General features: G+C 45.3%; 2 protein-coding genes and 1 pseudogene across 3 annotated transcripts; 2 read left to right on the forward strand and 1 right to left on the reverse strand.

Moving 5' to 3' along the window:
• The first annotated feature begins 541 nt into the window (after positions 1 to 541).
• Positions 542 to 1,681, forward strand: LOC136355661 (uncharacterized). The gene is made up of 3 exons (XM_066308492.1): positions 542 to 1,171; positions 1,240 to 1,320; positions 1,454 to 1,681. The coding sequence occupies exons 1-3, from the start codon at positions 542 to 544 to the stop codon at positions 1,679 to 1,681; spliced, it is 939 nt and encodes a 312-aa protein (XP_066164589.1).
• Positions 1,682 to 3,786: 2,105 nt separating this feature from the next.
• On the reverse strand, positions 3,787 to 4,398 carry LOC107276990 (uncharacterized; annotated as a pseudogene).
• A 1,661-nt stretch (positions 4,399 to 6,059) lies between these two features.
• LOC9269649 (LOB domain-containing protein 36) lies at positions 6,060 to 10,468 on the forward strand. 2 transcript variants are annotated; one of them, XM_026023677.2, is made up of 4 exons: positions 6,060 to 6,250; positions 6,609 to 6,810; positions 7,099 to 8,382; positions 10,061 to 10,468. In XM_026023677.2, the coding sequence occupies exon 3, from the start codon at positions 7,208 to 7,210 to the stop codon at positions 8,129 to 8,131; it is 924 nt and encodes a 307-aa protein (XP_025879462.1). In that variant the 5' UTR covers positions 6,060 to 6,250; positions 6,609 to 6,810; positions 7,099 to 7,207; the 3' UTR covers positions 8,132 to 8,382; positions 10,061 to 10,468. The 2 variants fall into 2 exon arrangements, with proteins under 2 accessions (XP_025879462.1, XP_066165140.1); XM_066309043.1 differs by lacking the exon at positions 6,609 to 6,810.

The raw sequence follows: 10,468 nt of genomic DNA on the forward strand, positions 1-10,468 counted from the left end.
TTCTTGCAAACTTTGAAGGATGATGTTGGCATTGTCAATACTTATCCTTGGACCATCATGACTGACAAACAGAAGGTAATATTACTTGTAATCATTTAATGTCTGTTGTACATCATATGTAATCATGTAATTACTGATTATAATCATTTAAATCATGTCTGTTACCTTCTTGTAGGGTTTGATACCAGCTGTTCAGCAACTATTCCCAGATTCTGAGCACAGGTTCTGTGTGAGGCATTTGTACCAGAATTTTCAGCAATCATTTAAAGGTGAGATTCTTAAAAATCAACTTTGGGCATGTGCTAGGTCTAGTTCAGTCCAAGAGTGGAATACTAAATTTGAGGAGATGAAGGCTTTAAATGAAGATGCATATAACTGGTTAGAGCAAATGGCACCAAATACCTGGGTTAGAGCATTTTTCAGTGATTTCCCTAAATGTGACATCTTACTGAACAATAGCTGTGAGGTCTTCAACAAATATATTTTAGAAGCTAGAGAGATGCCAATACTGACCATGCTAGAGAAGATAAAGGGCCAGTTGATGACAAGGTTCTTCAACAAACAAAAAGAAGCACAAAAATGGCAGGGCCCAATTTGTCCCAAGATTAGGAAGAAATTGCTAAAGATTGCTGAGCAGGCTAACATTTGCTATGTGTTGCCTGCTGGAAAGGGTGTTTTCCAAGTAGAAGAGAGAGGGACCAAATACATTGTAGATGTTGTGACCAAGCACTGTGATTGTAGGAGATGGGACCTAACTGGCATCCCTTGTTGCCATGCAATAGCATGCATTAGAGAAGACCATCTGTCTGAAGAAGATTTTCTTCCACACTGCTACTCTATCAATGCATTCAAGGCAGTGTATGCAGAGAATATCATTCCTTGCAATGATAAAGCCAATTGGGAGAAAATGAATGGACCCCAAATATTGCCACCTGTGTATGAGAAGAAGGTTGGCCGGCCAAAGAAAAGCAGAAGGAAGCAACCACAGGAAGTGCAAGGTAGAAATGGTCCCAAGCTTACCAAACATGGAGTAACTATTCACTGCAGCTATTGTCATGAAGCTAACCACAACAAAAAAGGGTGTGAGCTGAGGAAGAAAGGAATAAGGCCTAAGAACAAGATAAGAAGAAATGTAGTTGAAGCCACAGAAGAGCCTTCAGTCATGCCTCAGGTTATTAAAACTCTACATTTCAGATTATGTTGTGTTAATCCCTTGAACTAACCAATGTTGTGTTACAGGAATTAATGGGACCACAAGCAGGTGGCTCATCACTATTAGCTGAGGTGAATGACAATATGTTGGATCATATGCTGCAGGAGGTATTTTCTTGTTAAGGTTTAGATCACTTTATTCAGATGTAAACACATGTGGCATTTGTACCATAACTGTCCTCCTTTATAAACCTGTTTAACATTCAGTTTGCTACTTTGCTCTGATTTTTAATTCATGTAGGCATCACAGCCCAGTCAACTAACTCAGGAACATGGTCCACTACCTGACTGTGCTTTCATTCAAGAAAACCAGCCAACAGCTAGACCAGTGGTATTAACCACTTCAACAAAAGAGGGAAGATCAAAGATGACCAAGCCTAAGAAGAATGCAGCTGGCACTTCAAAGAAAAAGAAGGCAACAGATGGCTTGAGTGATGGTGCTGCTGCAAAGAAGAAGAAGAAGGCTTGAAGGAATATAGTACTGCTGCTGCAATGATCCATGCTTGTTCATAGATCATAGGAATACTTTTGCTTGCCAACTCATGTTCATGACAAGAAATAGTGCATGTGGATGTGGATGTGGATGTGGATGTGGATGTATATTTTGGACATCAATGTTGCTGCCATGTAAATGTGTCTGTAGTGCCATGACAGCAAACATTTTGGATGTGGATGTGTTATGGTGATGTGCTTTTGGATAAAACATTAAACTGTCATGCAATGAAGTGGTTGGTTCTCAGATCAATTGTGCTTTTCATTTATGACATATATGTGTACTGATGCAATGTTGCTGTCAATTTCAATCTGCAACTGTCATTTTAATCCTGCAAGAAGCAATTTCTTCTCTGAACCTGTATTTGTAAATCCTGAAACTGTCATTTTAAACCTGCCTTTTTAAAGCCTGTCATTCCACACAAATTCCAACACATTTTTCAAACTGAAAATGCTGTAAATTTCAGTGCAAATGGCAACATTCATAATTATTCCAGCCCAACCAAAATACATTCATTTCCAAAAGTTGGCACAACCAAAATACATTCAGCATTCTTCATTCTCCATTCAATTCCACCTTCATTTCATCAAGACAACAACCAGAACACAGACTAAAATAAGAACTCCAAATAACCCTACAACTAACATGCACTTCACTGCCAACAGTATTTCTCTAACAATGGGCACTATAGCTATCAATTTCTTCTCAATTTCATCTTGTCTCCCAAAAGCATCTTGATTCAGATCCAAATGCTGAGCAGTCTTCCCATATGTGCCATCTTCTCCAGCAATGAAGCCATTCCTCTTCAGATAATTGATGTAACCTTCTTCCCAATACCAAAAGTTACACCCAGTTCCATCTTTCTACAGAAATAACAAGCAAACTCAAATCAACACTAATCAGCGAGGTTGCCAGCTAACAAATTCCAACCAAACCAACCAAACTAAAACTCACCTCATGGTCAGGACAAGTGTAAAAAATCCGGCCTCGATTAGCATCTGTCTTCGCTGTGCATCTCACGATGGTCTTCACATTGCATGAGGGGCACACGATCAAAGGTACAACTAACCTATTCCGGCGGGTGCTTAACGACGATGAGCTTGCAGACGCCATGGCTGCAACCTCGCCGCCTCCGACCGCCGCACACCGCCCCCTGTCGCCGCCGCACGTCGCCCTCCGTCGCCGCCGCACACCTATCCCTCCTCGCCTCAACAGCCTGGCTAGCCGCTAACCCTAGAATGGGATGGTTGCGAAGGATTTGGGGATTTTTGTGTCCGCCATGGTGCTACTGTTTGCGGAGGAGCTTCTTTGCAAAATTGGTGCTTGCGTGGCGTGCCACGTTGGCGGTCAGAGCCGGTCAAGTGGGGTTTGGACCTGCCCTGAATCATTAAAACAAGTTGGTGGCTTTGACTGTGCAATTTGCAAGATTATGGACCTAAGTGAAACCCGCGCGCAAGTTTAAGGACCGGCCATGTATTTTACTCTTAATATATTAACCGTTAACTTTTTACATCATGGTTGAACATTCGTCTTATTAAAAAATTGAGTAAATGTATTTTCTTTTCTTGTGGTTTGATTTATCACTTGATAAATTTTAAGTGTTAGATTTGCACAATTTTTTTTAATAAGACGAATGGTCAAATGATATAAAAAAAATCAACAACATCGTATATTAAAAAGGGTTAATTTGATCCATACCAATACAAATGTGGCAAATAAAAAATATACCCCTACTATTCACGTGATCTGCTCGGTGCCCTGTAAATTTCAAAAAATTAAAACCATGCCTCGCCGTCACTCTTTCCGTCCTCCGGTCAATCTTTCCGTCTTCCCTTACTCTCCCCATCCTCCTCCGCCGCCCCGGATGACGCTGCCGACCCTGATGCTGCCGACGCCGACGCCGCTGTGCTCGCCGACCGCGACCTGCGCCTCGTCGCCGAGCTCCGCATCGAGCGCGCGGACTCACGGCCGCCGCCGCACGCCACGGTAGTGCCGCTCCGACGTCTTCTTTTTGATTTTACTCCGTAGTTTGCACGTAGCAATTCTCCATCAGGAGATCGTGGACTAATTGCAAACGAAAGCACTACACGAATTGAAGATTTAATTAGGTCCCCAGCAGACGAGGTGATACGCCTTCTGCATCTTCTCCTCCGACCTCTTTGGCCTGGTGGCCCTGCCGCATGCGGCGGCGGCACCGACGGGGGAGGACGGACGGCACGCCGTTGCCAGCGGTCTGCGACGACAGCGACACCGGGACGGCATGCCGGTGACCTGCTGCTTGGCGGAGTCCCACCTGCGCAGCCCCGCGCCTGGTCCTTGAGCGCCTCCACCGTGCTCATGCTCGCCGTCACCACGAACGACGACGCCTTCTTGCTAGCGACGAGCTCATCTTCACCTAACTTGGTCTTGGATGGATGATTCCTCGCACGCCGATGCTGTGTTTCTTGGAGCTTTTGGATGCCTCAATATATGGCTTCCTCGTCTCCCGGCGCCGTGCCCCATCCGCTGCAGCATGGCCCAACGTCGGCCTCCTCCATGGCGGCGCCGTTCCCCGACCTGATGCGGTACGCGCGGAGTTGCAGCCAGCGTGGCGCTGGTGCAGATCCTGGACTTTGCGGCGGGCGGCTTGTCGGGGTCTCGCCGGCAATGCTGTGCCCGCCGTCGACGACGACCACGACGTCGTCACCGAGCATGTGGCCTCACGTCCTCACGGAGGGAGGATGGGGAGAACGGAAAAAATGACGGAGTGGCATGGTTTTAATTTTAGAAATTTATAGTGACACCTAGTAGTTAAAATGAATAATAATAGTATTTTTTATTTGCCATATTTATAGTAACATAGATCAAATTAACCCTATTAAAAAACGAAGGAGTATATCAAATGGTTAATGTAAATATAATCACTTATGCATGTATATGGTTCTTCTTATATATGTGAGAAAAACCAGTATGGACATAATCTACCATAGAACATCGCGGATGCCTTTCCAGTTGGGCTCCAGCTGGCCAATGGGTTTGTTGACATACATAGGCTTGCAGTTACTGCTGTATTGTGCAAACAAACAGAACACTTTAACTGAATCCCCAAGCTTTGTATTGTACCCTGCCAAGTTGGCATAACGCCTATCAGGCTATCATCACTCTATTCACCTCTAATTAATTAGCCCGTATCAAAAAAAATGTTTTTCTTTGCGAAGAATCAAAAATATTTTTTTAACACAAGAATAGTACGGTAGTCCGGATCAAAATTCAAAGGTATATATCTTCACGCTACTCCTGAGGCTCTTATAAAACTTGCTATTAGTAATCAAATCTGACATAATCATATTACTATGTTCCCCCTCCTTTTAGTTCAAATTTTATTATTATTATTATTATTATTATTATTATTATTATTATTATTATTATTATTATTTAACAAGCGTCCATTGTATCTTCGATGAAGTCATTATAAACTCCTCAATGTCGATCACCTGTTACACACCATTAAAAAAATAATTAGCTTCATAATTCAATTATGAGTACAAGTTTCAATTCTAAAACTTAGGCCTGGTATGGTTCTCAAATTTTTCCGCCAAAAACGTCACATCAAATATCTAGACGTATGCATTGAGTATTAAATATAAATAAAAATAAAAACTAATTGTATAGTTTGCATGGAAATCGCGAGACGAATCTTTTGAGCCTAATTAGTATATGATTAGCCATAAGTGCTGCAGCAACCCATATGTGTTAATGACGGCTTAATTAGGCTCAAAAGATTCGTCTCGTGGTTTTTAGGCGAGTTATGAAATTCGGTTTTTCATTCATGTTCGAAAATCTCTTCCGATATCCGGTTAAACATCTGATGTGACACCCAAAAATTTTATTTTCGCCAACTAAACACGCCCTTAAAATCCGAGCAAAAATATTCTTACTACAAACAAAACTAGCTATACACCCGTAACACCACCGCACAACTAACAATTAATGATTTTCTAGGTATACACACATACGCGTGCGTGCCTTATAGTGGGCCGGGTACCTATGTATATATGTTACTGCGCTTCTATGGTTGTCAGAACGCAACCGTGTGACGTTATACGGTCGTGATACTCCTCCCCCATACTCCCTACGTCTTATAGAAAATCAATATCGAATTGGATATATTCGTGTAATACTATGAAGATGTCTATATCATATCTTAGATTTGTTTTTATGAGACGGAGGGGAGTACGTGTCTAAGTGTCACAAATCTCTCTCCCACCCATGCACCGATCCTTCCAGGATTAGTAGTTTTTTTACTCTTTTTTTTTTTTTTTTTTTTTGGCGGAGGCAATCCACGCGACAAGGAGGAGGAAGGGAGCCCCCCGCTACTATTTCTTCCATCCTCCCGTTGCTCCGCTCTCCTCTCTCTCTCTCTCTCTCTCTCTCTCTCTCTCTCCTGATTTCCCATTGGGATCTGAGTAGCAAGCAGCAAGGGGAGGCGAGTCTCCCTCCTCCTCCTGACCTCCTTCCCCCCAAACCGCCGCAAATCCATCGCCGAGATCCAACGCGCCGGACGAGGTGCGCCTCCTCCTCCGATCGCATCGCATCTCCCCCCATTTCTAAATTCCCTATTGCTTTCTCCTCTTCCCTATGTAGCGGCGCTGATCGCGAGCTCCATGGGATTTAAACCCATAAATTTTATTCGTCGTCGACTCGTCGTCTCTCTCTCTCCGGTTTTCTTTTTTTTGTTTTTGCAAATTGCGCTCGGGTTCCGAGGAGCGGATTGGGCTTGGGGTTTCTTTCTTCTCGTTGTTGTTGTTGGTGGTGGCTCGGGTTCTCGTGTTGTGTGTGTATCTGCTAATGATGATGACGATTGTTGCGTGGATCCTAATCGCGGGTGCTTTCTCTCCTCGTCTTCGTTGTTGTTGTGATGCAGCATTGTCGCGGCGCGCGCGCGGCGGCAGCGGCAGCGGCAGCCGGACGTCGACGACCTCGCTCGCCGCCGACAAGGGAGGGGAGTATACTGCGGGCGGCGGCAGGCGCCGGCCAGATCCGCGCCACGGCCAGCCGGATCTGATCCCCTCCTCATCCTCCCCGCTCGCCGCCGCCGCCGCCATCTAGTCCTCGGAACACAGCAGGTACGCGCGCGCGCGTCTCCCGACCCGTCGTCGTCGTGCGCCAGGAGTAGTTGTCTCCAGGACATGGCTGAATTAATGCGTTAATTCTCTCTCTCTCTCTCTCTCTCTCCGACGACGACATTGACGACGCTGATTAGATTTTAGATGCTGCCCTAGCGGATGATTTGGCTATGTGTACACGTCGCCATTTCTGATTTTTTTTCTGTTAGGATCATGCAGTGTTTTGAAAATTTGATCTCAAGTGGTTTCAATCGAATTTTCTCTTCTGTTTTTTGTTTTGTTTTGTAGGAGATAATAGAAGGTTGTTAGGGTTCGTTGGAGGACGTTCGATCTCTTTAAATTCGGGTGCTCTGCCTCGCCATCGATTCGGTTGGGACTTGGGAGAGATCGATCGGAGATGTCGTCGTCGAGCTCGCCGTGCGCGGCGTGCAAGCTGCTGCGGCGGAAGTGCACGCAGGGGTGCGTGTTCGCGCCCTACTTCCCGCCGGACCAGCCGGCCAAGTTCGCCAACGTGCACAAGGTGTTCGGCGCGAGCAACGTGACGAAGCTGCTCAACGACCTGCAGCCGGAGCAGCGGGAGGACGCCGTGAACTCGCTGGCGTACGAGGCCGAGGCGCGCCTCCGCGACCCCGTCTACGGCTGCGTCGCCTACATCTCCATCCTCCAGCTCAGGATCAAGCAGGTGCGCGACCAGATCGTCGACGCGCGCAAGGAGCTCGCCGCCTACATCGGCCCCACCGCCTTCGCCCCCGTCGTCGCCGCCGCCGCGCCGCACACGCACTACCTCCCCCCCGCCGACTACCACCACCAGCAGCTCCAAGCCCAAGGTGGTGGTGGTGGTGCTGGGATGGGCGCCGCCGGCTACGCGCACCAGGTGGTGCAGCACCAGATGGCCGGCCTCCAGGTGCAGAACCCGCACCCGCACCCGCACCCGCACCACCACCATCACCATCAGCAGATGGTGAACGCGCAGCACATGGCCCTCGTCGAGGTCGCGCGGGACCAGGACATGCTGCGAGCGCGCCAGGCCGGCCACGCCAACGCCGGCGCCACCGTCGCGGTCGAGGCGCCAGGGTCGTCGTCGCTCAACGCCGACACCTTCGACGGCGGCCCGTTCCTCCTTCGCCAGCAGCCGCCCTCGTCGGTGCAGACCGAGCCGGCAATGGCCCTCCCGTACCACATGGAGCCGTCCCCGCCGCAGCCGTCATCCGGCCACTCGCACGACGAGGTCTCGCAGCAGCAGCACCACCACCACCACCACCGGCACCACCACACGGACGGCAGCGACGAGGGGAGCGGCGGCGCCGCCCCGCCGGGCTGACCGCCGCGCGCCCGGCCCCGTCTCCGTCTCCGTCGCCGTGCGTGCGTGTGTGTGTTCCATGATTCCATCAACCTTCCTCTCGATCCATCTAGTTCGTTTCGGTTTCTTTGCAGCTGTTAATTCCTTCATCGATCGGTCACAAGTCTTTTCGTCTTCCCTCATCTCATATGATATCGAGCAAACTGACACCCATGCCTCCCTGAAAGCATCCATGACTTCTCAAGGCGAGCGAGGTGGTGATCTTTCTCAAGGTATTTTTCGTTACCACCGACACTGCCACCTATCTTAATTCTTGATTCCATCTGTGTTTGGATTTGTAAATCTCATTGTTGATTGCGCAAACTGATTGCTGATTCATTGTTGATTAGTGCATAAAGAAATAGCTTAGCTAAAGAATTGTTTATGGAGTACTTCAACATAGTTGGTGATGGTTTTTTCTCTTTTTTTTAGTTACTTTCTATCCTCGTTTTCTTCTCTCTGGTTGTTTTTTTAAATTTTTATAGCCTCGTTTTCTTCTCCCTTTTGAGTTATTTAAATCTTTTGAGTGAAACTAAAGTATAAAAATGGAAAATGGGATGTGCATGCCGTTCGAGTTGTTTGAGCGTGTGATGTAGGAGTATTGTTTTCTATTTATATTATATTTGATAACTCCAATAGTACTGGCACGTATATTCTTGAATTATTTTCTGATGACTTTCATGGGTGACCAGTTAAAATACACAACATTACAGAAATTTTGGGATGGAAATATATGTAACAGTGTAGGTAGAAAATTCTCCTTATGTGGTGCACGATTAGACCCCATTCTACAAGCCAATATTTCTGGAATTTACAGAATCATCATTCTCGTTTACCAAATCATTGTTGTTCAGTGAAAATATCCAGAATTCCAGATATCTAAAACATGTTTTTGGAGTTCGATATGAACCATATATAGCACTGTGTAATTAGAATGTTAGTATGTTAAGAGCTAGATTATAGTTCCTGCTAATGCCATGTACTCCATATATTCAGAAATCTGAGTGAAGCAGCTATACAAGTATAGCTAATAAGTTTTTGTTTCTTGCACTGATTGCACGAAGATTTTCTATTGGAATTTTTTTAGCACCACATTATTTCCAATGGGGCGATTCTTCTATCTATAAGACTATAAATTTATGCCATTGTGCTTTTTTAATGGAAAAATAGCAATTTCTATAACATTTTAAGAGTCAGTTCCTCAGTGCATGCTGGTTTGTTTCAAAAGTTAAAAACAGTACATATATATAGTAGCAATTTTCGTCTTTCACTGTAATATCTGACTCTAGAATAGTGTGTATAGAAAACTTAAAAACAGTATATAGATAGCTAGCGATATGTATAGGTCAGTATTTGACAGGCACTAGAGAGCATGCTCTCATGTTCAAAACGTGTAAAACTGATCTGAAATTGCATTTCTGGTACTTACATATTTTTGTCTGCCGATCAATTCATGTGGCCTGCTTCTATATTTTACAGTCTGTCATAGACTAATGGGTTTCTGTCAGCAAGAAAATAAATTAACAGTGGCATTTCTTTAAATAAAAACACTGGTCATCTCTCTTATTCATTGACTGAATTACTGTCCAAAAACCAGAGTACAGACTAAATTTTTTCAGAACTGTAACCTAACACAATGGTCATTTGATATGGACTTCTATGTTCATAATTGCATATGCATCTCTCTCTCTCTCTCTCTCTCTTCTGTGTTTGTGTGTGTGTGTTTGTGTAGGGGCCGGTTTGAAGCTGCAGCAATGCGCATCTGACTCACTGCTGCATATATCAGAGATTTTGACATAGGCATATGCATAGTCTTGGCATCACGCATATGATATTACTATGCAACTCTTTTGAACCCCCAATCAATTTGATTCACTGACTTATCATCCTCCTGGAATTATGCTTTGTCAGGCTCCTTCATGAGTTGCTTTTCCCTCCAGAGTGAGAGCCGAATAAATGCAGCCAGAAACAGAGACAGACCCTCATCATGGAGCTTTGTAGCCACAAGTAATTAGTGATAGGAAAAAAAAAACCCACAACATTGTATAGAGTCTGGCAGCAGACAGACAGAGGAGTGAGAATGTGAGACAGTGGAGGTCTCTGTTCATCAGAATGGGGGGCAAATGGTAGTAGAGTGATATAACCCGGCAGTCACCAGCTGGGACACAGGGAGCAGCAAGCGTTAAAACAAAAAAAAAACAAAGAAAAATACTTCGATTCTTCTGCAGTATCGATCCTTTTTAACTACTGTACTAGCTAGTCTTTTGGTCACTTCTGCATTGATTCCTGAACATATATATATAGTCTCATTCGATCTGA

Source organism: Oryza sativa, chromosome 3, assembly GCF_034140825.1.
Source record: "Oryza sativa Japonica Group chromosome 3, ASM3414082v1".
NCBI classification, from domain to species: domain Eukaryota; kingdom Viridiplantae; phylum Streptophyta; class Magnoliopsida; order Poales; family Poaceae; genus Oryza; species Oryza sativa.